This window comes from Phyllostomus discolor, chromosome 11 (assembly GCF_004126475.2).
Source record: "Phyllostomus discolor isolate MPI-MPIP mPhyDis1 chromosome 11, mPhyDis1.pri.v3, whole genome shotgun sequence".
Classification (NCBI taxonomy): domain Eukaryota; kingdom Metazoa; phylum Chordata; class Mammalia; order Chiroptera; family Phyllostomidae; genus Phyllostomus; species Phyllostomus discolor.
The window spans coordinates 1393380-1415048 of NC_040913.2; the positions used below are offsets into that span (position 1 = coordinate 1393380).

A 21669-nucleotide genomic window follows, 5' to 3' on the forward strand; every position below is an offset into this window, starting at 1 on the left:
ACAGGGGGGCCCGAAGGCGTTCGGGGAACGGAGGGTCTCGCAGTGGGGACGGGCGGTGCCGAGGCCGGGGGTGCGCTGCTGTGTTGGAAGGAACGGCCCCCCATCCCCCGCTCCCCCCTCAGCCTCCCCTGCTCCCGTTTCCCTCCTGCGGGAAGCCCCCCAAAACCCCGCTGAAGGCCCCTGTAGTGACGCACCTGTTCCCCGTCTGGCGACTCCCCCTGCAGCCTGGGCTGTGGGACAGGGGAGGGAACGGGTGCTATCCTGAAACACCCGGCACCTGCCCCCATGCCTGGCTCACCATGGATTCTCGACGAATTTAGTTTCTTCCTTCTGACGGCCCCTTCCGCTCCCCTGAGATGGACAGGTCTGTGTTTCGTGGGGTAAGGCGGAAGGGAGCGTTAGGCACTTGGATTTTAATCTGTAGGCAGAGAGCGCTATTAACTGTTAACCCGTGGTCAAGGGGAGATAGTAAAGGGTCTGAGCAGGAGACTCACATAATCGAAGGGTGTTTGAAACAGAGTTGGAGACGGCCCTGGCCGGGTGGCTCAGCAGGTTGGGCGTTGTCCTGCGAAGTGACAGGTTGTGAGTTCGATTCCCGGTCAGGGCACATGCCCGGGATCTGGGTTCCGTCCCAGGTCGGGGTGCAACCGGAGGATGTTTTTCTCCCTCTCGTTCTCCCTCCCTTCCCCTCTCTCTAAAAATAAATAAACACAATCTTTTTTGAGAGGGGCGGGGAGAAGGCACACTGAACTAGGACGAGGCTTCACAGTGGCCACGCTCACCCCGAGAGCCGGAGATTGACACCCTGACACCCACGTCCACGCTGCTGCCGCCCGGGCGTCTGTGCCCGTGAAGACCCCCGCGCTGGCTGGACAGCATCACACAGGGAACCCGTGACCCCCCCCTCGGGTGCCTCCCTCCCCCGGTCCGCCTTCCACTCTCAGCCTCACACACACACACTCTCTCACACACACACACCCCTGACCGCAAACACAGCCCACGCACCGGTTTCTAACAGCCATCTCAAACGCTGCTTCTCTCCAGGGAGCACTCGCAGGCGTCCCTGGGCACATGGGTGTTCTACCGGACCTCGCGCCCAGACACGTGGTTACAGGCGTGGGGGGAGGGGTGCGTGTCCGGTCCGGCCCCTGGAAGGGAAGTGCGGAGTCGCAGCTGCCTCGCAGGGGCCGCAGGGCGTGCGCCGGGCTGACTGCTCAGGGTGTCCCGAAGCGACAGCTGACGGCGTTTTGGACGAGACCCGTGCCTCTCGCGGGTGCGGCGTGGACTGGGCACCGGGAGCCCTGGGCTGACCGTGGCCGGCGGAAGGAGCTGGCGACTCGGGCCAGCAAACGACACACATCGGGAGTGCGTGCGCTGCAAGGGGCACCGGTCCCTGCCGCGCCCGGGGCCACGGGGAGGGGCTTCCGGCCCGGGCTGGGTGGGGGGCGCGGAGGGCACAGGAGGAGGGTCCGAAGAGGCCGAGAAAGCAGGGGGCAGCTGGGCCGAGCAGAGCCTGGCTTGGATGGATGTTTCTCTCTCTCTCTCTCCGCCGACCTTGCTCTCTGAGATCAACATAATAATAATAATTATAATAATAATAATAATAATAATAATCTTTCCAGAGATACTTGCACGTTTCCCGTTTTCTCAGTGTATAAGCAAATGTTATTTTTAAAAGAGGATGTCCCCCCCGCCCCCCAATACCACTGCCAGAAAACCGGCCCTGCCTCGCTGAGTCAGCGCTGGGCGGAGGGAGCCAGCCAGCCAGCGGGCTGCTGGGGATGCGGGGCGCCCCTCGGAGAGTGGGGCTGCGGAGGGGGCTGACCCGGGCCGGCGGCTGCCAGCCAGGTGCTTGGGAAACCGGGACCCACACGCCACCTGGCTGCTCAGCCGGGGCGCCGGCCTCTCCTCCCTCCGACCGTCCAATAAAAAGCGACAGCAGCCCACAGGACAGGAGCTGTCGGTGTGAATGAGTCAAAGCGACACCTTGTGTGTGGGTGTCAGATTGGCCAAAAAACAAAAAAGATCTATTTTTTTAGTGTGCCGCAGAACGTCAGTAACTGGTGGACATGGGCCACGAGAGGACAGAGATTTTTTAAAAGGTGTGTTTAGCTTAACATTTTTATAAAAAGCTTTCCTCTAGCCCTGGCTGGGTGGCTCAGCTGGTTGGTACGTCTTCCCGTACACCAAAGGGTTGTGGGTTCGAACCCCCGTCAGGGCACGTGCCTAGGTGTTAGACCCCCTGCGGAAGGGGACGGGAGGGGGATGGAAGGCAGCCGGTCTGTGTTTCTGTCTCTCTCTCTCTTTTTCTGTTCCTTTCTCTCTATAAATATATCCTCGGGTAAAGATTAACAAAAAAGTTTCTTCTACCACTGAGCTGAGCTAAAGATTTATGGCAGAACTTACTCATAACAAACCCGAGTGAAAGTAAGCACAAGTCGCCGCGCTGCGGGGATCCCGCCGGCCCCGCCCCGAGACTCCTGCTGGCGGCGCCGGCCCGCGCCGGCCGCTGCGTCCCGGCCGCCTGTCTCGGTCAGACGAGCAGAGCTTGGACGCGGCGACCGACTCCACTTTGTAAATTCTTGGCTGTTAAGCCTCAGCGTCAACCTTTCCAAATAAAACCCAGAGCGAGTCAAACTGCCAAGCGAAGAAGGATAGCTTTCCAGTCCTCACGCCCCTTCTCTCCTCGGTCTGCCTCAGCGCCGGGCGCCCAGTGGCGGCCGCAGACGCAGCCCGGTGACGGAGGGGTGCCTTACGTTTATCATTGCATTTTTTAAAAAATTACCTGGCTGGCGTAGCTCAGTGGATTGAGCGCGGGCTGGGAACCAAAGTGTCCCAGGTTCGATTCCCAGCCAGGGTACATTACTGGGTTGCAGGGCATGACCCCCAGCAACCGCACATTGATGTTTCTCTCTCTCTCTCTCTCTCTCTCTCTCTCTCTCTCTCCCTCCCTCCCTTCCCTCCCTAAAAATAAATAAATAAAATCTTTAAAAAAATTGTATATTTATTCTTACATGTTTTTTTTAAATTTTATTTATTTATTTTTAGAGAGGGAAGGGAGGGAGATATATATATAGAGAGAGAGAAACATCCATGTGCGGTTGCTGGGGGTCATGGCCTGCAACCCAGGCATGTGCCCTGACTGGGAATCGAACCTGTGACACTTTGATTCGCAGCCCATGCTCAATCCACTGAGCCACGCCAGCCAGGGCTTGTTATTGCATTTTTATTTGTTGATCTGTTGTCCCACTCACTCCTGCACTCACTCATGGGCTGACTTTCAAATCCAAACACTTGAAGAATGTTCTCTCCCTCGTGTGCAACCCTAACCTCTGCTGAAGATGACCCTGACGAAGCTAACGGCAGTCCTGTCTTGGTTTCCAGAGCTAGCCGGCCCGTTCCGGGGCTCAGGAGGAAGTGCACCCGCTGCCCAGCCTGAGCTGGTCCCCACCACCGGTCCCCGAGGACGAGGAAGACCCAGGACGCCCATGGAGGGTCACCTGCGGCCTCCGTCCCCGAGGAGGCCCTGCCGGCCGTGAGGGCCGCCCGCCCGGTCCCCGCGTGCGTGCCCTGCGCCCCCGCCGCCCGCCCCCGATGCACCCCAGCGCGCCCATCGGCTCCCTCTTCTCCTTCACCAGCCCGGCCGTGAAGCGGCTGCTGGGCTGGAAGCAGGGCGATGAGGAGGAGAAGTGGGCGGAGAAGGCGGTGGACTCGCTGGTGAAGAAGCTGAAGAAGAAGAAGGGGGCCATGGACGAGCTGGAGCGCGCCCTCAGCTGCCCGGGGCAGCCCAGCAGGTGCGTGACCATCCCGCGCTCCCTGGACGGGCGGCTGCAGGTGTCCCACCGCAAGGGCCTGCCGCACGTCATCTACTGCCGCGTGTGGCGCTGGCCCGACCTGCAGTCGCACCACGAGCTGAAGGCGCTGGAGTGCTGCGAGTTCCCCTTCGGCTCCAAGCAGAAGGAGGTGTGCATCAACCCCTACCACTACCGCCGCGTGGAGACGCCCGGTGAGTCGTCTCCGGGGGCCTTCGGGTGGGGGGGGGGGGGCTGGGCGGGGGGGTGCACGCCTGGGCGGGGCCACCCCATCCCCAAAGAGAGGAGGAACACCGAGGGCTCCCAGGTGAGGTCAGGGGAGGGGCGTGTCCACCCAGGTGGCCAGGCCGCGGTGGGACCAGGGCTCCTCAGCCTGGGACTGGCGCCCTTGCTAACTTGAGAGGCCGCTTGGGGGGCACAGTGAGGACGCAGCACGAGGACAGGGCCCTCGCCAGGTGCACCCTGACCTTGGACTTCGGCTCCAGCCCTGCGAGGCATCCGTGTCCGTGGCTGACATGCCGTCTCTGTGTCGTGGCAGCCCCTCGTGTACGACGACGGCTGTGTTTGGGGGGAAAGCGTTTAAATGGGGGATCGGCGTGGGTCTAGTGTGGCCCCACCAGTCTGGCCAAGTGGGGGGATGACAGGATCGGCCTTCTGGGCAGATAGCCCCCCGCCCCTGGTTTCGCCCTTACGCTAACAGCACAGCATCCAGCTGTGGGTCTCCAGAAAGGAAGACACGGTCCTTCTGTTCTCGGGCGCCTCCGTTCTGCGCCCATGGGGGTCGGAGGGGTCTGCCCTTCGTGCTCCTCATACAGCGGGCTGCAGGCTGGGAGGCATCCTGCAGGTCCCTCCGGGGACGAGGAAGTCCCTGAGGTGACCCAGTCCCGCTCCGTCCAATGCTCCCTGGAACTCTGTTCGCATCATGATGGAGACGCAGACGCAGCCTGGTGGAGAAGCACTCTGTGGTTCGCTCTCCGAGCCCCGCACTGTCAGACGATTCACGGGCAGGTCCTCTGCTCCTCCCCGTGGAGTCCTGGGGCACCCCGCAGGAGGAGATGCGGGGGCTTCTGGCCCGGGCCACGTTTGCGTGGGGAAGGGCAGCATCCACTGTGTGGTGTCAGAGGCGGCGGGCAAGAGCAGGGCCTCTGATGGGGAGCAGTCGGGGGTCTCTGCCACGCTCGCCAGGTCAGTTCTGTCCCCAAGGTCCCGGTCACCTGGCTGAGGGTACTTCCCTCGCGCAGGCCTGAAAGTCACTGCCCGCTGAGAAAGGGACGCATGCGTCCTGGCAGGCGAAGGGCAGGCTTTGTGATTCGTGCCCTTGTCCCCGCTGACCTGGAGACGTTGACCTTTTATGGGAGTTTTTAACCGACACTTGTGGGCGGCAAGCAGCCGAGAGTGTGGTTAAAAAGGGGGTCCCCCCATCCACCTCCGGGAGCGGCCTCTTTAGTCATTCCTGCTCAGTTCGTCCCCTCCTCCCCTCTGGCGTTACTGCGACTTACAGAACTACCTCCAGGGGTACGCTGATTTGTCTGTCTCCAAATGTATCTCCTTCAGGTCATTTCATCAACTCAGGCTAACTTAAGAGGTGACCCTTCAGTTGATTTATGTAGTGCCCTCCTCTCTGTCCTTAATATTTGTATTTTAGTTCATAGTTTATGTTTCTTTTTCGGAGGGGGGGGTGCAATCTGTTGGTCCGCATTGTGGAATGGGGGGGTAGGAATTATTTTTCCTTAGGGGAGCCCCGCCCACCGCCGTCCCGCGTCCCCCCCCCCCCCAAACGCGGTCCCCGCACTGGGGAGGGGGCAGCCTCAGTCAGTCCGACTCTGGGGTCTCTGGAGGTGACTTGGAGGGGCTCCCCCCCCCCCCCCGGGCTTTCAGGGTGCTCCGCCTCGTCTAGATGATTGACGTGCGGGGGGTGGGACCAGGTCTGCATCTCTGTTCATTCGGGGGGCTGTGCGCTCGGCTTCTTCCGCCTCCGACAGGGATGGATCCCGGGTCTGGGGAGCGCCCCGCCCCGCGCCTGCGTCTCTGACCGGTGCTCCCTCTGTCCCCCCCCCCGCCACCCCCTTCTCTGTCTGCACTGGCGCCCCGCCGGGCGCGGGTCAGACCTCAGGGGCCCTCGCCGAATCCCTTCTGTCCTCCAGGCGCTGTGGCGCGGGGCGGCGCGCGCCCTCGAGGACGAGTCCGGCGTGGACTCCTCGGTCCCTGTGTAGAATCGGGGTCAAGGGAACTCTCGTTCTTTTTAAAGTGTGTGCGTAACCCCGCAGGGACGCGCGTGGCGAACAGGCTTATTTATAAGTTCCCTGCCGCTGGTCACCTTGCCTCCCCCACCTCTGTCGTCGCTCGCTGCGTGTCTTTTACTGAAATACCTGTCCGTGGCCTGGCAGTCCCTCTGGCAGGACAGGGGGAGTCTTTGCACTTCTCAGATCAGGAGCGATCGGGCGCCTTCAGCGTGGATTGGCCTCGGGAGAATTTTTTCACTTCAACAGCACTACGGAGCCCCGCACCTGGATTGGCCATCTAGATAATTCCACGTGCTTTCTGGGCGGGGGGCGGGGGGACATTTTAGACATCGCTTATGCTGTTATCGCAAGCAGTAGAACCCTGTTTGGGCGTTTAGAAAAGCTCTTAGTGGCCGAGGCAAAGGGGGACAGGAAGGATTAACTCGGCGGCAGGCAGGTGACAGCGCCGCGCTGATTTCCCTGGTGGGTGAGTCCGAGTTTCTGTGTACCGCGCGGCCGGCGCACGGTTCTCTGCCAACTTGTGTGTTCCTCGTCACGCCCCGCCTATGATCCAGGCCTCGCGGGGACAAACCCCCGGGCCCGCGCGGGGCGCAGGAGCCCACCCTGCGGGCGGAGCGGGGACTGCAGGCGACAGCTCCCAGGGCGCGCGCGGGGCGTGGCGGAGCGCCGCCCTCCGCCCCTAACCCCCCACCCCCCCGTCTCTCCCGCAGTGCTGCCGCCGGTGCTGGTGCCGCGACACAGCGAGTACAACGCGCAGCTGAGCCTGCTGGCCAAGTTCCGCAGCGCCTCCCTGCACAGCGAGCCCCTGCTGCCGCACAACGCCACCTACCCCGACTCCTTCCAGCAGCCGCCCTGCGCCGCGGGCCGGCCCTCGCCGGGGCCGCCGTTCCCGCCGTCGCCGTGCGCCGCCGGCTTCCCGCAGTCCCCCGGGAGCCCCTCGGAGCCCGGCAGCCCCTACCCGCACTCAGGTCAGTGCCCGCGCGCGCACGCGGCAGCCCCCGGCGGGTGGGCTCAGCAGATGTTTGCGGGGTGGAAAGAGCCCGGGGAGGGGAGGGCACGCAGCGAGCGCCCTGCGGCAGGGCGCGGGGGAGCGCGCCTACGAAGCGGGTGTAAGTCCGACAGTGACGGGGTGATGTCAGCGGTCTCCCCAGTGTGAGAAGGCGCCACCCCCGGCCCACGCGCGTGCCCACGGCATCAATGTGTGGGGGGGGCCTGTCGTGATCCGCCTCCTTCCGATACTTACTGAACTCAAACTGTTCGCGAGCATGGCCTTCCGGTGCGGGAGGAAAGTTCAAGGGTTAATAAAAACCGTCCCCATCCTCACAGAATTCAGAGCCTGTGGGAAGGCAGAGAGGGAGTCGCCACACGTCCCCTCTGAGTGATTTAGCTCTTCCCCCCCACCGCCCGCTGTGGTCACCCACTTTGTGTCACATCTGCTGTCCCAGTGGTCACCCTGTGTCACGTGACTGTCCCCATCCGCTGTCGGCCATGGTGTCTCCCCTGTGCGGAACAGAGAGCCTAAGCCGCTCCTTAGTGGGCGACAGGGGAACCTTGAACTTGGGGAGGAGCTGGGGCGGCAGACACAGAGCTGAGGGGGCAGCAAGGAACAGCTGGGCCCCAGGGAGCCGACCTGGACACTCCAACGGCTGTGGGTCGGACCAGGAACCTGCATTTGTAGCAAGTTCCGCTGGTGGTTTTTTAAAGAAGATTTTGTTCATGTATTTTTAGAGGGGGGGATGGGAGGGAGAAAGAGAGGGAGAGAACATCGAGGTGTGGTTGCCTCCCACACGCCCCCTACTGGGGACCTGGCCTGTAACCCAGGCCTGTGCTGTGACTGGGAATTGAACCGGCAACCTTGCAGTTCGCAGGCCGGTGCCCAGGCCACTGAGCCACCCCAGCCAGGTGATCTGGAGGCTCCCCTGAGTGTGAGAGCTACTTGAATGGACAGTCCAGCAGAGGTGGACTGCTTGCAGCTTTCAGGCCGTGGGCCTGGACCACTCCCGCGGGGAGGCCGCCCCGCACCGTCGCTGGGAAGGTGCACAAGGAGGGGCCAGTTGTTCTGGGCTCCTCGCTGGGGGGTTTTCCCCCTGCCTCGGGGGGCTCTGTCACGGGAGGCATTGATTTCCCATAAGATATTACCATTTTCCTAACGACGACCGCTGTCCCGTCATGCAGCTGCTGTCTGGGGGGAGGCACCCCCTCGGAGTGCCTGGGGCGGGGGTCCGACTCGGGGTTCTGCTGGCCGGAGTTCGGGGGGCAGAGGGCGGGTGTGCACCGTCTCAGAGACGGGACAGCGTCGCCGTGGCCCCTGCGCCCCCCGTGGCAGCGGAGGGCCTGGGAAGGAAGCCCGTCTCTCGTCTCAGAGAAGAGGCGGCCTCCTTTGCTCTGACAGCCAGGCAGCAGACTCGCCTGCTGTGGGGACACGCGGGGACGACCGTCCTGGGCGAGGCAGCCTCCCGAAGCCACGAGAAAGCCTCCCGAAGCCTCAGGTAACTCCTGAGCCGGAGGGACAACTAGCCAGGCTTCGGTGCGGCGCTAGGACAACCACCTGCCTGCGGGGCCCTCACGGTGTCACGTTTTAATGGCCCCATCGTGCGGCTGGTCTCTCCGGCGCGAGAACGCTGCCCACGGAGCCGAGCGGCTGGACGGCCAGGAAGGCCGGGTCAGGCCGCCTGTGTACACTTACCAGTTCGGCAGTTTGTTTCCCTGCTTCCTCTCAGTGGACACGCCACCCCCGTCTTAGCACGTCACGGGAGCCCCGGGGACCCGGGGTGGCCGGCCGTACATGCCACGGCCGGCGGTCACTCGGGGCCAGGAATGCCCAGCGGAGGTGGCTGTGCAGCCGCGCCGCTGTCCTCCGAGGCGGCCTCCTCTTCCCCCGTAATATAAGGCACATCGGAACCGAATCAGAGCCAGCTGGGCTGGCTGCGCTTCGGCAGGTGTTTGGGGGGGCAGAGGGCGTGGGTTTGCATTTGAGCCCTGGCCCTCCCCAGCACCACAGAGTGCCCCGGCTTCTCTTCCTCTCTCCCGGGGTACGGCAGCATTTTATTGTAGCCTGACATTTGGAGCCGTAGTTCTCGATGTTGGGTGTGGAATTGGGGGATTTCAGAGGCTGGTGGTTTTGTGCCATTTCTGTTTTTACTATAGATTTGGTTTTTTAATGTTATTTATTTATTTTTAGAGAGAGGAGAAGGGAGGGAGAGAAACATCGATGTGTGGCTGCCTTTCGTGCGCCCCCTACTGGGGACCTGGCCTGCAACCCAGGCCTGTGCCCTGACTGGGAATCGAACCCGTGGCCCTTTGGTTCACAGACTGGCGCTCAATCCGCTGAGCCACGCCAGCCAGGGCTGTTTTTACGCAGATTTAGAGTGGAGTCTGAGAGGGCTGTGCTCAGAAGTCGGGGTACACAGAGAGTTTCCAAACTGTCATTTGTGCCTTATGGTAGACCAGAGAAATGTCCCTCTGCTTCCCGTTCACACGCAGCCCCTTGTGTGACTCGGATTTCCATCCCCTGGCTCGGGCATGGGGCCCGGGTCTGCCCTCCTAACGGGCCCCCAGGTGCTGCCGACCTGCTCGTGGCGCCGGCACCATGCTGAGCGTACCCCTCACGGCCGGCGTCCCCGAGTGGGTGCTCGTGTGAGCGCAGGGCCTCCTGTGGGTCCGAGCACCCCGGTTCACCCGTCTCACACACCTGCAGCGAGCGCGGGAAGGAACACACTCGGGAACAAGAACGACAGGGACGTTCCCAGAGGAGAAAGGCTGTGCCGGCGACGGAAAGGCAGAGACAGGGCGTGGGGGACGGAGAACGAAGAACCTTGCGCGTCGCTGGGCGACGGAGCTGAAGACTTTGGGGTGAAAACGTCACGTTCCCGGGTTTCCCAATGAAACATAGAGCAATCTGTAACACGTTTTTCTGTCACAAGTACTTAAGTGTCCCGTGTGCACACCAGAGACAGCGTGAAAGTCTGTGTTATTCAGGGGGAGGTCATGTTTCCTCCTTAGGTAATTCAAAGTCCTGTCCGACCCTTCTGAGTGGGCTTTTGTCACCTCCACATGCTCGCTGTGCATCCCCAGCTGGTGCAAGAGTGGCGTCCCCACCCGGGGGTGCGGCCTGCACACAGTGTGGGTGCTGAGCGTCTCTCACGGGTGGAGGCAAGGCCCCTGCCCGCCCCCTTCCCACCGGGGTCCTTTCACATCCCTGTTGCTCTGCCCCCCTCCCCACGCAGAAACGTGTGTGACAGTGCTCCGGCTCTGGGACAGGCCCGGGCGTGGCCTCTGCCACAGGTGTGTCCCCAGGTAAGGCCACCCCAGACAGTGGCCCTGACAGAGACAGGTGCACAGTGACCACCAGGCCGCTCACTGGGTCTTGCAGCCAACCTTCTGCTGACAGCAGGGATCCAAATCTGCAGCACCTCCTACGGAACCCACGGGGAGACGCTCGCCCCACCCCCTCGCAGGCCTGACCCCCACTCCACCCCCCACTCCCCCTTGCAGACCTGCGGCCCGTCTGCTATGAGGAGCCACAGCACTGGTGCTCGGTGGCCTACTACGAGCTGAACAGCCGCGTCGGGGAGACCTTCCAGGCCGCCTCGCGCAGCGTGCTGGTCGACGGCTTCACCGACCCGTCCAGCAGCCGGAGCCGCTTCTGCCTGGGGCTGCTGTCCAACGTGAACCGGAACTCCACCATCGAGAACACCCGGCGGCACATCGGCAAGGGTAACGGGGCCCCGAACCGGGTGCGGGGGCCGGGGCGCCGTCCTCCGGGGGGCTGGGGTTCGGGTGCTTGTGCTGAAGACAGACGAAGTGACAGGTAGGAACTCGGGACGACATCATTGACTAAAAGGACTGTGAGTTACTTTCTTTTTTTTTAAAGATTTTTAAAATTTATTTTTAGAGAGGGAAGGGAGGGAGAGAGAGAGAGAAACATCAATGTGCGGTTGCTGGGGGCTGTGGCCTGCAGCCCAGGCATGTACCCTGGCTGGGAATCGAACCTGCGACGCTTTGGTTCTCAGCCCGCGCTCAATCCACTGAGCTACGCCAGCCAGGGCTGTGTTACATTTGAGTCACCCGGACGTGCTGCACGAGGTGACGCCCCAAGGAGAGGAGGGCCGGCTGACCCCCTGCAGCGGGGAGAGGCGCCTCTGGAGACCCAGGAGCTGGGGTTGCACGGCCTCACTCCCTCCCTCGCTATGGCAGAGACTGGGGTGCCCCGGCGTTGTTACTGGGGGGCCAGAAGTCCATCCGGTTTCTTCCCTACGCCGGCTCTGGTAGCACTGAATCATCTTTAATGTCGTTCGACACAGTTTTGTTCTATTGCGTTGTGACAGCCGTCCTCTCAGCGTGCACTTAAAAAAACACCCATCAAAGTTGGTGAATTTTTGTGCAGCCTTTTCAATGCTGAAGATGGAAGAAGACACACAATATTTATTCAGTACATTATGGTTTATTGTTTCAAGAGAGGTAAAGACGCAACTGAAACGCAGAAAGATTTTGCAGTGCGTGGAGAAGGCGCTGTGACCGATCACACGTGTCATAGTGGTTACTGACATTTCTAGGTCCTGTTGACATTTGGGCCAAATAACCCTTTGCCGTGGGGCTGTCTCATGCATCGGAAGATGTTTAGCAGCAGCCCTGGCCTCTGCCCACCAGAAGCCAGTAGCCGGAGATAGCCGACCTACTCCAAATAGCCAAATCAATAAAGTCACAGGTGAAGACGAAAACCATGTCTCTTAGTTCATGGGAAAACCCACACGGACCCTTCGGCCGACCCTGCACAGCAGCCCACGGGCTCGGGCCTCCCTGGGGCCTGGCGGGGAAGCCCCCTCCCAGCGGACCTAAGCTGTTGTTTCTCTTGAAGCATAGACTTTAGTAAACATTTTCCACGATATTCCCTGTGCCCCGTTTTAACTGTTTTAGTTATACGGGCTCCCGAAGGACCATTGGATGTTTTCTGCATCCTGGGTCCACTCTGTGTCTAATACTCGGAGCTCCCCGTCGGAGCGAACGGGAAGGCGACGGACGGACAGGACAGATGGAGGGTGCCCACAGGAGAGCCGACCTGCTGGCTCCTGGCCCCGGCTGTGAGCGTGGGCTGCCACCCGCTGTTAAACGGACTCACGAGGAAAAGCAGGTGACCGTTAGGACCGGCTGGCGTTTGGGTCACGCCCCTCCCCCTCTGTGAGCGAGGACAGCGAGGAAGCCAGCCTCAGGGCAGGCAGGCAGGCGGCGGCCTCTGTCGGGGCGCAGGGCCCAGCGGGAGGGGGGCGGCGCCGTGCCGGGGCCGCCGCCAGGGAGCGGGTGCGGGAGCGGGTGCGGGACGCTGCCCTCGCCCGGCAGGCGTGCACCTGTACTACGTCGGCGGCGAGGTCTACGCCGAGTGCGTGAGCGACAGCAGCATCTTCGTGCAGAGCCGGAACTGCAACTACCAGCACGGCTTCCACCCGGCCACCGTCTGCAAGATCCCCAGCGGCTGCAGCCTCAAGATCTTCAACAACCAGCTCTTCGCCCAGCTGCTCGCCCAGTCGGTCCACCACGGCTTCGAGGTCGTCTACGAGCTGACCAAGATGTGCACCATCCGCATGAGCTTCGTGAAGGTGAGCGGCGCCCGCGCCCGCGCGCGGGGGGGTGGGGCGCGTGGGACGGATAAAGGGCCGTCTTCCGGTGGCGCGGCCCTGGGCCGGCCGGCGGGTGCAGGGGGGCGGCGGGGGCTGTCGGAAGTCTGTTTCATCGTTTTTAGGGAGAGCTCCCCCGTGGGGAGGATCTCTGATTTGGCAACTATGGGAACATGATATTTGGGGAAGAAAAACAACTTAAGGTACCATAGTTATCTGGCTTTTTTCATGCAGAAGATAAAGTGACAGTAATACTTCTTTTTTAAAATTCTCACTGTGCATATGTGTATCGATTTGAGAGAGAGAGAGAGAGAGAGAGAGGAAAACATTGATGTGAGGGAGAAACGTCTGTCAGTTGCCTCCCATACGCGTCTCCCCTGGGGACCAAACCCGCAGCCTCGGCTTGTGCCCTGACCGGGGCTCGAACCCACAGCCTTTTGGTGTGTGAGACAACACTCCAACTAACTGGGCCACCCGGCCAGGGCGACAAGAACACTTTCATGGGACTCCACAGGACTCAGCGCTACAGTGATTTTTCCGTCCTTCAAATTGCCGGGCACGATCATAACTTAATAAATGTCGGCGGGTCAGCCTGAATGAAATTAGAGACTCTTCTCACTTCTAGAAACCATGCAGGCAAATGGAGGAGGAGGTGATCTCTAGAAATAAGCTACAAAACAGAACCGACTCTGTTGCAAGACGCCGTGCGCTAAGTGCTTTCAGAGAAGCGCATCCGGGCCGGCGGCGCGGCGGTGGGCGTGACTCACTCCGGGAGAGCCGCAGGGCTCTGTCTGTGAGCTGCGCAAGTCACAGAAAACAAACCGTTACTGATACTGCAGGGACTTGAAAAAAAATGCCCTTAGCAAAGCTATCGACATGTGCCCGGTTTAAAAGAAGTTTAAAAGCTCTCATTTCATTTAAAAAAATGCTGTGTAACTATGGGAGGTGACGGATCGTAACTCAAGTTGTTGTGGGGGTCACTTCGCAGTGTGAGCTCACGGCAAATCGTTGCGTTGTGCACCCGAAACTGACACGGCGCTGTGCGTCAGCCACGTCCCAGGGAAACCGGGGGAAGGGCTTAGCGCAAGTGAACAGAATGTGAACTCTTTCCTCAGTAACTTCATCCGGACCATCTGTTGATATAATAACATTCTGGCTATACTTGGCTGAGTACAACACATTATTAGACTTGTAAACATGAAAATAAGATACATTGTAGATGTCGCAGGGACTAGATCGCCTTTAAGGTCTCTTTCGGCTCTAACGTCTGCTAGTCCTGGGACTCTTGTCATCCGCCAACAAACATCTACTGAGCACTCGGGCGGGGGCTGGGTCAGCCCCCCTCAGAGATCACTGCCCCCCAAAGTCAGTGTTCCAGGCGGGGCAGGTGGATGACAAGATACTGCAGCGATAAGGACGTTGAACTTGACGAGGAGAGGCAGAGCGGGCTGAAGGGCTGAAGGACGTCGGTCGGAGTGCTGGGAAGGGGTGGGTAGCGAGAGGGGGCAAGTCATAGGGCCTTCAGGCTGAGAGCAGTGGGCGCCCAGGCGGGAAGGGCAAGCCCTGTGGGAGCACACCCAGGAATCTGTGGGAGCCTGGGGTGGCCGTGCCGGGGGCAGAAGGAGGCAGGGGCAGCTGAGCTCAGAGCAGCAGCGGGAACAGAATGCTTCATCAGCCCTGGAGAGGGCTCTGGGTTTTACTCCAAAGAGAACAGGGAGCTGCCCTGGCTGGTGTGGCTCAGGGGATTGAGCGCGGGCCTGAGAACCAAAGGGTCGCCAGTTTGATTCCCAGTCAGGGCACAGGTCTGGGTTGCAGGCCAGGTGCCCAGTAGGGGGCGCTTGAGAGGCAACCACACATGGATGTTTCTCTCCCTCTCTTTCTCCCTCCCTTCTCCTCTGTCTAAAAATAAATGAATATAATCTTTAAAGAGGGCGGGAGCCACCGCAAGGATTCGAGCCGCGGGTTTTCATGATCTGACGTGGGCTTTAGGGGGCTCGCTCTGGCCGCTGCGTGGGGGGCAGCCACCGTGCAGGCGGGAGTGGGAGACCAGTCAGGAGGCTGTGGCAACGCTCAGAGGAGGGGGCGGCGGTTGCGCCAGCTGGGAGAGGCCAGTGGGGTGGACAAGGGGAGGCTCTGACCTGGGACGGCAGCCTCCCCATGGGGCGAGAGAAAGAGAGGAGTCCCTGAAGCCGCCTTCAGCGGAGCCAAAGGAGGTGCAGGTGGGTCAGGCTCAGGTACAAGGTTCAGAGTTCGGTTTCGGTGAGCGTGACTTCCAGCCGTCCGTCCCACGGCCGAGCGGAGACTCTGAGGGGGCAGTGGGAGGTGAGGCGAGTCTGGACTCGGGAGGCAAGGCTGCAGTGCAGGTGGCGATGGTGGAGTCACCGGCGTGGGGACAGCAGTGACCTGCGGGCGCCTGGGCGGCTCACCAAGGGTTGGAGTTTAAACGGGGAAGAGATGAGGGGGTTGCAGGGCGGGGATGGCAGGAGAGAAAGGGGATCCTGGGAGGCCGTCCCCAGAGGGCGAGCTGGCCTTGTGCGCCCGGGAGGGACCGGCTCGCAGGGAAACGCAGCTGGTCCGTGCTGAGCGCAGGGAGGCCACGTTGCCCCTACGTCCAGGGAGGGGACCTGTGGCTCCTCGGGTCCCAGGAGCTGCTCTGGGGGGCGGGGCGGGGCGGGGGCGGGGCGTCCGCCAAGCCCGGCCTCCGCCTCCACGGCGCGGGGAGGGGCGGGGGAGGGGCGTCCAGTCTGACCCCGCGCTCTTTTACCTCGCAGGGCTGGGGCGCCGAGTACCACCGCCAGGACGTGACGAGCACGCCCTGCTGGATCGAGATCCACCTGCACGGGCCGCTGCAGTGGCTGGACAAGGTGCTGACCCAGATGGGCTCCCCGCACAACCCCATCTCCTCCGTGTCCTAACAGCCGCCCCCACCCCGGTCCCGCGGAGCAGACGCCGCCGCAGCCCGCGGCCGGCAGGTGGCCGAGCACGTGTATCAATCCTGCGCACCACACGAACTGCTCACCGACTTTGTCACCGTCGCCGTTGCTTTGGGGCTTGCTAGTTAACCGGACGCCAGCGCCGCGCGACAGGAAGGGAGGCGCTTGGGCCTGGGAGCCGCAGAGCCGCGTCTGTCTGCGGGCGGAAGCGGAGGGAGGCCGCCCGGGCCGCAGGGTGCGGGGTGTTTGCGGGGCGCAGGGCGGGAAGGGCGTGGTGTGTGGCCCGCCGGAGACGCGCCAAGACTGTCCGCGTAGCAAAGGCCAGGCCCCAGCAGCGCCGGAGCAAAGGACGCTTTCAGACAAAGCAAAGCGATCCAGCTCGCGTAATTGAAATGATCTCACCTTTAGTGCTATCAGCGAGAAAAAAAATAATCAAGCTAGTACAATCGGTTATGTAAGAGAAGCCACATCAGCTTTATGTCTGAAGTGGAGATGCTTACAGCTGGACGGTTGTGCTGACCTTCACGGTTCCTTTGAAACAGAGTTGAGCTGCGGTCGGAGAAGAAAAACTGTGACGCGTCAGGTACGTTGCCTCCTAACCGCCCACTGCAAACGAGTCAAACGGCAAGTGCAGTGTGGCCCGACGAGGAGGGAAACGGCGTGGAAGGAGGTCCACTCCCAAACTGCAGGGCGAGACCCGCCCTAGTCCCAGAGCCTGTGGCCTCGGTCCCCTCACCTGTCGGCAAATGTTCATTGCTCACAGGTCGCCGGAACGATGCCGAGGCCCGGGAGAAAACCGAGGCCCGCGGCTGGGGCCCAGTCTGTGAATGATATAACTCCCTGCCTCTGCAGGGCGGACTGCCTGCGGCTGGAGTCTGGCAGCCCCTGACAAAGCCGAAGTCTCGTCCTGGGGAACACCTTCCCCAGGAGAGCGATACTAATTTTGTGATCTCTGTCATTGCTGGAGAACAGTGGTACTGAATAACTGGACATTTTTTAAAAATGCACATTAAAGTCATGTTCTTGTTTGTCTTTGGGCCATAAAGAGGAAAGGTCCCCAAATTTCCAGGTACTCTCGTCTAGGTATATGTATTATAAGCTCCACCTACTAAACATTGTATTGCTTGGAAAACTATTGCACAGCCTCTTAAAAATGTATAATTTAAGAAAGCAATTACGCCTGTAGCAGATGGTACTTCCGTGATTCAAGAGGTGTCTTCACTCACACATTCTGTCTCGGCTCTTCCTGGCGACAGTGCCCACCGCAGGTGCTTCTCCGCACCTTGCACTGCAGGTAGAGAGGCGCGTGTGGAAAAGACAGGGGTGAGCCGCCAGCGTCGCCTCTCTAACGACCAGTGTGCCTGCCAGGAGCGTTCCTGTGCGCGATGGGCGATACCGCATTTCACAGGAAGACTGGGCGGCCTGTTTAGTGCCTAGAAACCCCCGCAGGTCACTGGTTCGTGTGCTGTGGGCGGCGCACCTGTGTGTCCCAGGTGCAGCGCCAGGGGCTGTGGCGTCTACTGTAAGCGAGGGACAGCCAGCCCCCTGGGGCTCGGGGTCTGACAGGGACCCTGTTTGTGTGGCCGTCTCCAGGCTCCAGAGCTGCAAAGCAAAGCAAAACACGCCACCTTTCTGCAGCCTGAAGAATGCCACTGATTTCTCAATCACCTCTGTTTGGGAACCGACCTCCCCCCTCTTCCGAGCACGCAGGTAAAGAGTGGGGGCTTCCTTGGATGAATGCTGCTTTTCTTCCGTGTCCCCAGCGGTTCTCCTCCTCCCCTTGCGTCTCTTTCCCAGCAACCTTCCGCCCCCCTTTTCCTCGGGAGGGGCGAGAACACGGGGACCCTCCCTCCCACGAGCGCGGTTCTGCGAGAGAGCGGCCGGTTCGCCTGGCGTCCGACCCAGAGCGCAAGCCCACTTTCCGGATCGAAATCCCCCTCCAGTGTTCTCGCACCTCCCGGAACTCAGCAGCGCTGGTGGCTCACAAGGGACGTTGTAAACCCTGTGATTCCCACGCAGCGTTGGGAGCCCAGGACAAAATGTCCCAGCGCACCTGAGTCACCTGTTTGACAAGTAGAGGACGGAAGCGGTACACGGGCCTGGCCAGCGGCCAAGGTCTCACCAGAAGCCGGGGTTCGGGTCTGCGTCAGGCCCGGAGGGGTCAGAGTTGAGGGAACGAATCCTTCAGTCATCATGACAAGGTCACGTTTCAGTCGGCCTTTTTGAATGATTGTTTTTACTGGGAAAAGCCGTCGGATGCTGTAATGCACTGTTTGGTTTCAGACTTAAATGTGGGATCATTTGCATTCATTCCTTGAAGGAGACCATCTGGAAAAAGTCACCCCCTCCTTCCCTAGGGCAGCTGGCCTTGGGGACAGGCCGAGCCTGGAAGCGCCCCCGTGGCCCAGGGTGCAACTGGGAGTCACAACGCGGGGCCGCTCACGAGACCAGAACATTTACCCCGTGGTTCAGGCGTGGTTGTTTTTTTTTCTTGTAAAAAACAGAGAGATGTAAAAAGTGTTAGTTAGATGATACTGTAATACCTGCCAGTGCTTCGGAGCTATAAAGATGTGGCTGTTCAACACACTGACTTTGCTTTGTTTTTTTTTTACACTCGATGTAAGTCAGAAACAGCTGGGATACAACGTAGCAATTGGAATCCTGGTTTCATTGTCTTCTCGGACCTGGCACCCCACAGCCACACACGAGCCTTTGATAAGTATCACCTGCTACAGTCTTCGTGCCTGCTGACTTTCATGCGTCCTGAACATTCGGTGTGTGTGTGTATCTAGTAAATAGAGCAAAATACAACATGCATTCCAGATTTTGTCTTTCCCGGTTAGGATGTAACAGCCGAACTGTACGGCAAGATTGGGCGACCCTGGCGTATGCCAAGGACGGGTTCAAATTCATGGTGAAGTGAACTATGGTACTTCCTTTGAGTCATGTTTCCGATTGTGACATCTAGGTTTCGGCTGGCCCTCCGAGGTGCACTTGTACCGTCACCCGACCGTGTGTAATAAAGAATACTGCACCTGTGTGTCTCGGCTCGTTTTCCCTGCAGACCTCTCAGTGGGGTGGAGACTTAGGAAGATCTTCAACCGCCTTGTTCTGAAAACAGAACGTCTTAAAAGTCCAATATGCTCTAGGTAATGGTTTTAAAAAAATTAAACATCTTGGGATGGCTGGCATTGAATATGGAATCTGAAGACACCTGGCTGTTGTTTCAGAGGGGGTGGCCATCGATCGCAGCTCTCGTTCTGAGTGGTGGCAGATGCCAAGTGGTACTGCGGTGGGCGGGAACGAACGTGCCACTTTGTTACCGTGAGCATCGAGTGTCGCTGCGTGTCGCCCGTGAGAAAGGTGCCAAAGAAGGCTAGTGCGGAAAAGCTAAGGAAACCCAGGAAGATCTCCAAAGATGTAAATTCTCCATTTCCTCTCTTGAAATTTCCTTCCAGTCCTAAAATAAAGGAGGGAAAGATGTAACTGTGTTGTGAAAACTCTACCTTGTTATTCACTTGGTCAAGGTATTTCTTTAAAGAAAGAAAGAAAGAAATGGAGCCTTTTATTCAAAAGAAGCCTTTGGTGGGATTCCAGCGAATGAAAGACCCCCCCCCCGCTCAGCTGGAGGCAGGCGGGGGTCCGGAGAGTCCGGGTTAAGCCGTGGGGCTACGCAGAGCAGACTGCGCGGTTTGCTGTCCGCTGGGTCTCCTCGGTTCCCGACCCCGCGTTTGCCCCTAGCATGCGCTATGGGCGTTCCAAACTCTATCAAGTACAGACTTTTAATAAGATCATGGCATAGACGTGAAACAGCAGTTTTCAACCTTTTTCGTCTCGTGGCACATGTAAACTAATTATTAAACTTCTGCAGCACACACCCCCATTTTTTTTTTTTTTTTGCTGATCTGACAATAAATAAGTAAGTAAATAAATAATTTCGAGTCATTCACACCGGACGGCTACTGCTGTGTGTTTTTCACTGGACAATCTAGTAACAACTCTTAGAGTCCAAGGGGAAAGAGGTCGGCGCCCTAAGTAGTCAGGTGTTGTGGTTTGAGGAACTCTCCGGGCACGCGGGTTGAAAAGCGCTGGCCTGAGACACTGGTCTCCCGCGTGAGTCCGTGGGAGGGAAGGAGCATTCCCGCCCCGCTGGAAACAAACACCCACGTGCACCCATCAGGGGGCTCCGCGCACCAGCTGCGCCCCCCACGCCCGCCCCCCGGGGGCGCTGTAGGTCACGCGGCAGCAGGGTTCCGCCGGAGAGAAGCCGCGGGGTCTGGAGGAGGAGGAGCACGGGAAGCCACGCAGGTCAGTGTGCTGCGTGCAGTGTGGCCGGCTGCGGGGGGGGGGGGGGGGGGGGGGGGGGGGGCAAGGGGTGGGTGACACCTCCGTCAGGCCCTGGGCGGGTCCCCGGGGCGGGGCTGGGCTGCCCCGACTGACACCCCTACACCGTGGGGGCGGGGGGGGGGGCAGGGGAGGTGCCTGCTCTCTGTGCGGCCGCCTGTCCCCAGCGCCCCCCAGCCCCTCGCCCCCCCCCCCCCCCGTGCCGGGGCCCTTCCGGGCGAGGACTGCGCGCCCCTGCGCGTGGGCTTCCAGTGGCGTCCGTGTCCGCGGCGCTGGGTTCACGCCGCAAAGGCAGGCCTGCCATCCGTTTCCAGTTCTCCTCGTGGGAGATCGGCAGGTGTTTACCCCCCCTGCCCCCCCCTTCAAAACAAAAACAACCGCCCGTCTCCAAGTGCGCGCCCAGGGGCGGGGCGGGAAGGCGAGCAGCCAGCGCGTGCCTCAGGTGGGAAGCGCAGTGGCCCTGGAACCACACGGGTTAGGGGCGCCGACACCCCCACCCCCACGCAGCCGAGAGTCCGCACGTGAACCAGCGCCACCCCGATAAATTCAATAAAAGGGGGAAAGAAAATCCCACGGGGGCGACGCCAGCGGCGAGGCAGGGTGAGGAGGCGCCTGTATCTGTTTCTCCGCTGATCTAGGGTCCCCAGGCTAACTGAGCACCGACCCCCGCCCAACACTCGGGCGCCAGGGAGAGCCACGCGCCTGTGAGCCTGCGCGCCTGCGGGGGGCGGGGCAAGGGGCGGGGGAGGGCGCGTGCGCCGGGGGGTGGGAGGGGCGCAGGTGGCTGCCCAGCTTGGGGGCGCCGCACTGGCCGCCCCGGAGGAGGTGGTGGGGCCGGGCCCAACCCGACCTGCTGGCCTGGCTGCCACAACTCCCACCGTGCACAGGGTGCAGGCCAGATGCATGTGGGTCGCGGAAAGGACGCCCCATGTTGGTGGCATTTTCCTCCCAGGGCGCCAAGCCCCTCCCCCAGGATCCAAGGGGCCCAACCCGCAGGGCTTGAGAAAATACACGCAAGCTCTAACTCCACCTCCTGCAAAACGGGAGGAGCTCCTGCCTGCCCTCCCACCCACGGGAACACATTTGCTCCTGGGTACTCCGGGACCTAGCTGTTGTTTAGGGTTCTAGGTGTTCGCTTATTTCATTTTTTGTTTGTTTTTTAGGTTTGGTTTATAATAGTTGTGAGTTTGGTGTCATTTTACTGTTCATATTTTTGATCATCATTTTCTTAGATAAATCCCTTTAATATTTCACACAATAATGGCCTGGTGATGATGAACTCCTTTAACTTGACCTTATCTGAGAAGCAGTTCATCTGCCCTTCCATTCTAAATGATAGCTTTGCTGGATAGAGCAACCTTGGATGTAGGTTCTTGCCTTTCATGACTTGGAATACTTCTTTCGAGCCCCTTCTTGCCAGCAAGGTTTGAGAAATCAGCTGACAGTCTGCTGGGAACTCCTTTGTAGGTAACTGTCTGCTTTTCTGTTGCTGCTTTTAAGATTCTATCCTTATCTTTAACCTTGGGTAATGTAATGATGATGTGCCTTGGTGTGCTCCTCCTTGGGTCCAACTTCTTTGGGACTCTCTGAGCTTCCTGGACTTCCTGGAAATCTATTTCCTTTGCCAGATTGGGGAATTTTTCCTTCATTATTTGTTCAAATAAGTTTTCAGTTTCTTGCTCTTCCTCTTCTCTTTCTGGCACCCCTATGATTTGGATGTTGGAAT

General features: G+C 60.1%; 1 protein-coding gene across 2 annotated transcripts in view; it reads left to right on the forward strand.

Annotated features, from left to right (window-relative positions):
• Positions 1 to 3512: 3512 nt before the first annotated feature.
• The window catches only part of SMAD9 (SMAD family member 9), a 29903-nt gene continuing 11746 nt past the window's right edge, over positions 3513 to 21669 (forward strand). The window contains exons 1-5 of one of the 2 annotated variants that reach the window (XM_036011173.1): positions 3513 to 4006; positions 6766 to 7023; positions 10550 to 10771; positions 12392 to 12648; positions 15438 to 15598. In XM_036011173.1, coding sequence (XP_035867066.1) covers positions 3595 to 4006; positions 6766 to 7023; positions 10550 to 10771; positions 12392 to 12648; positions 15438 to 15581 — 1293 coding nt within the window. In that variant the 5' untranslated portion in view covers positions 3513 to 3594 and the 3' untranslated portion in view covers positions 15582 to 15598. Of the gene's footprint in view, positions 4007 to 6765; positions 7024 to 10549; positions 10772 to 12391; positions 12649 to 15437; positions 17929 to 21669 lie in introns of those variants that run through there. The other variant, XM_028526583.2, reaches the window with a different exon arrangement.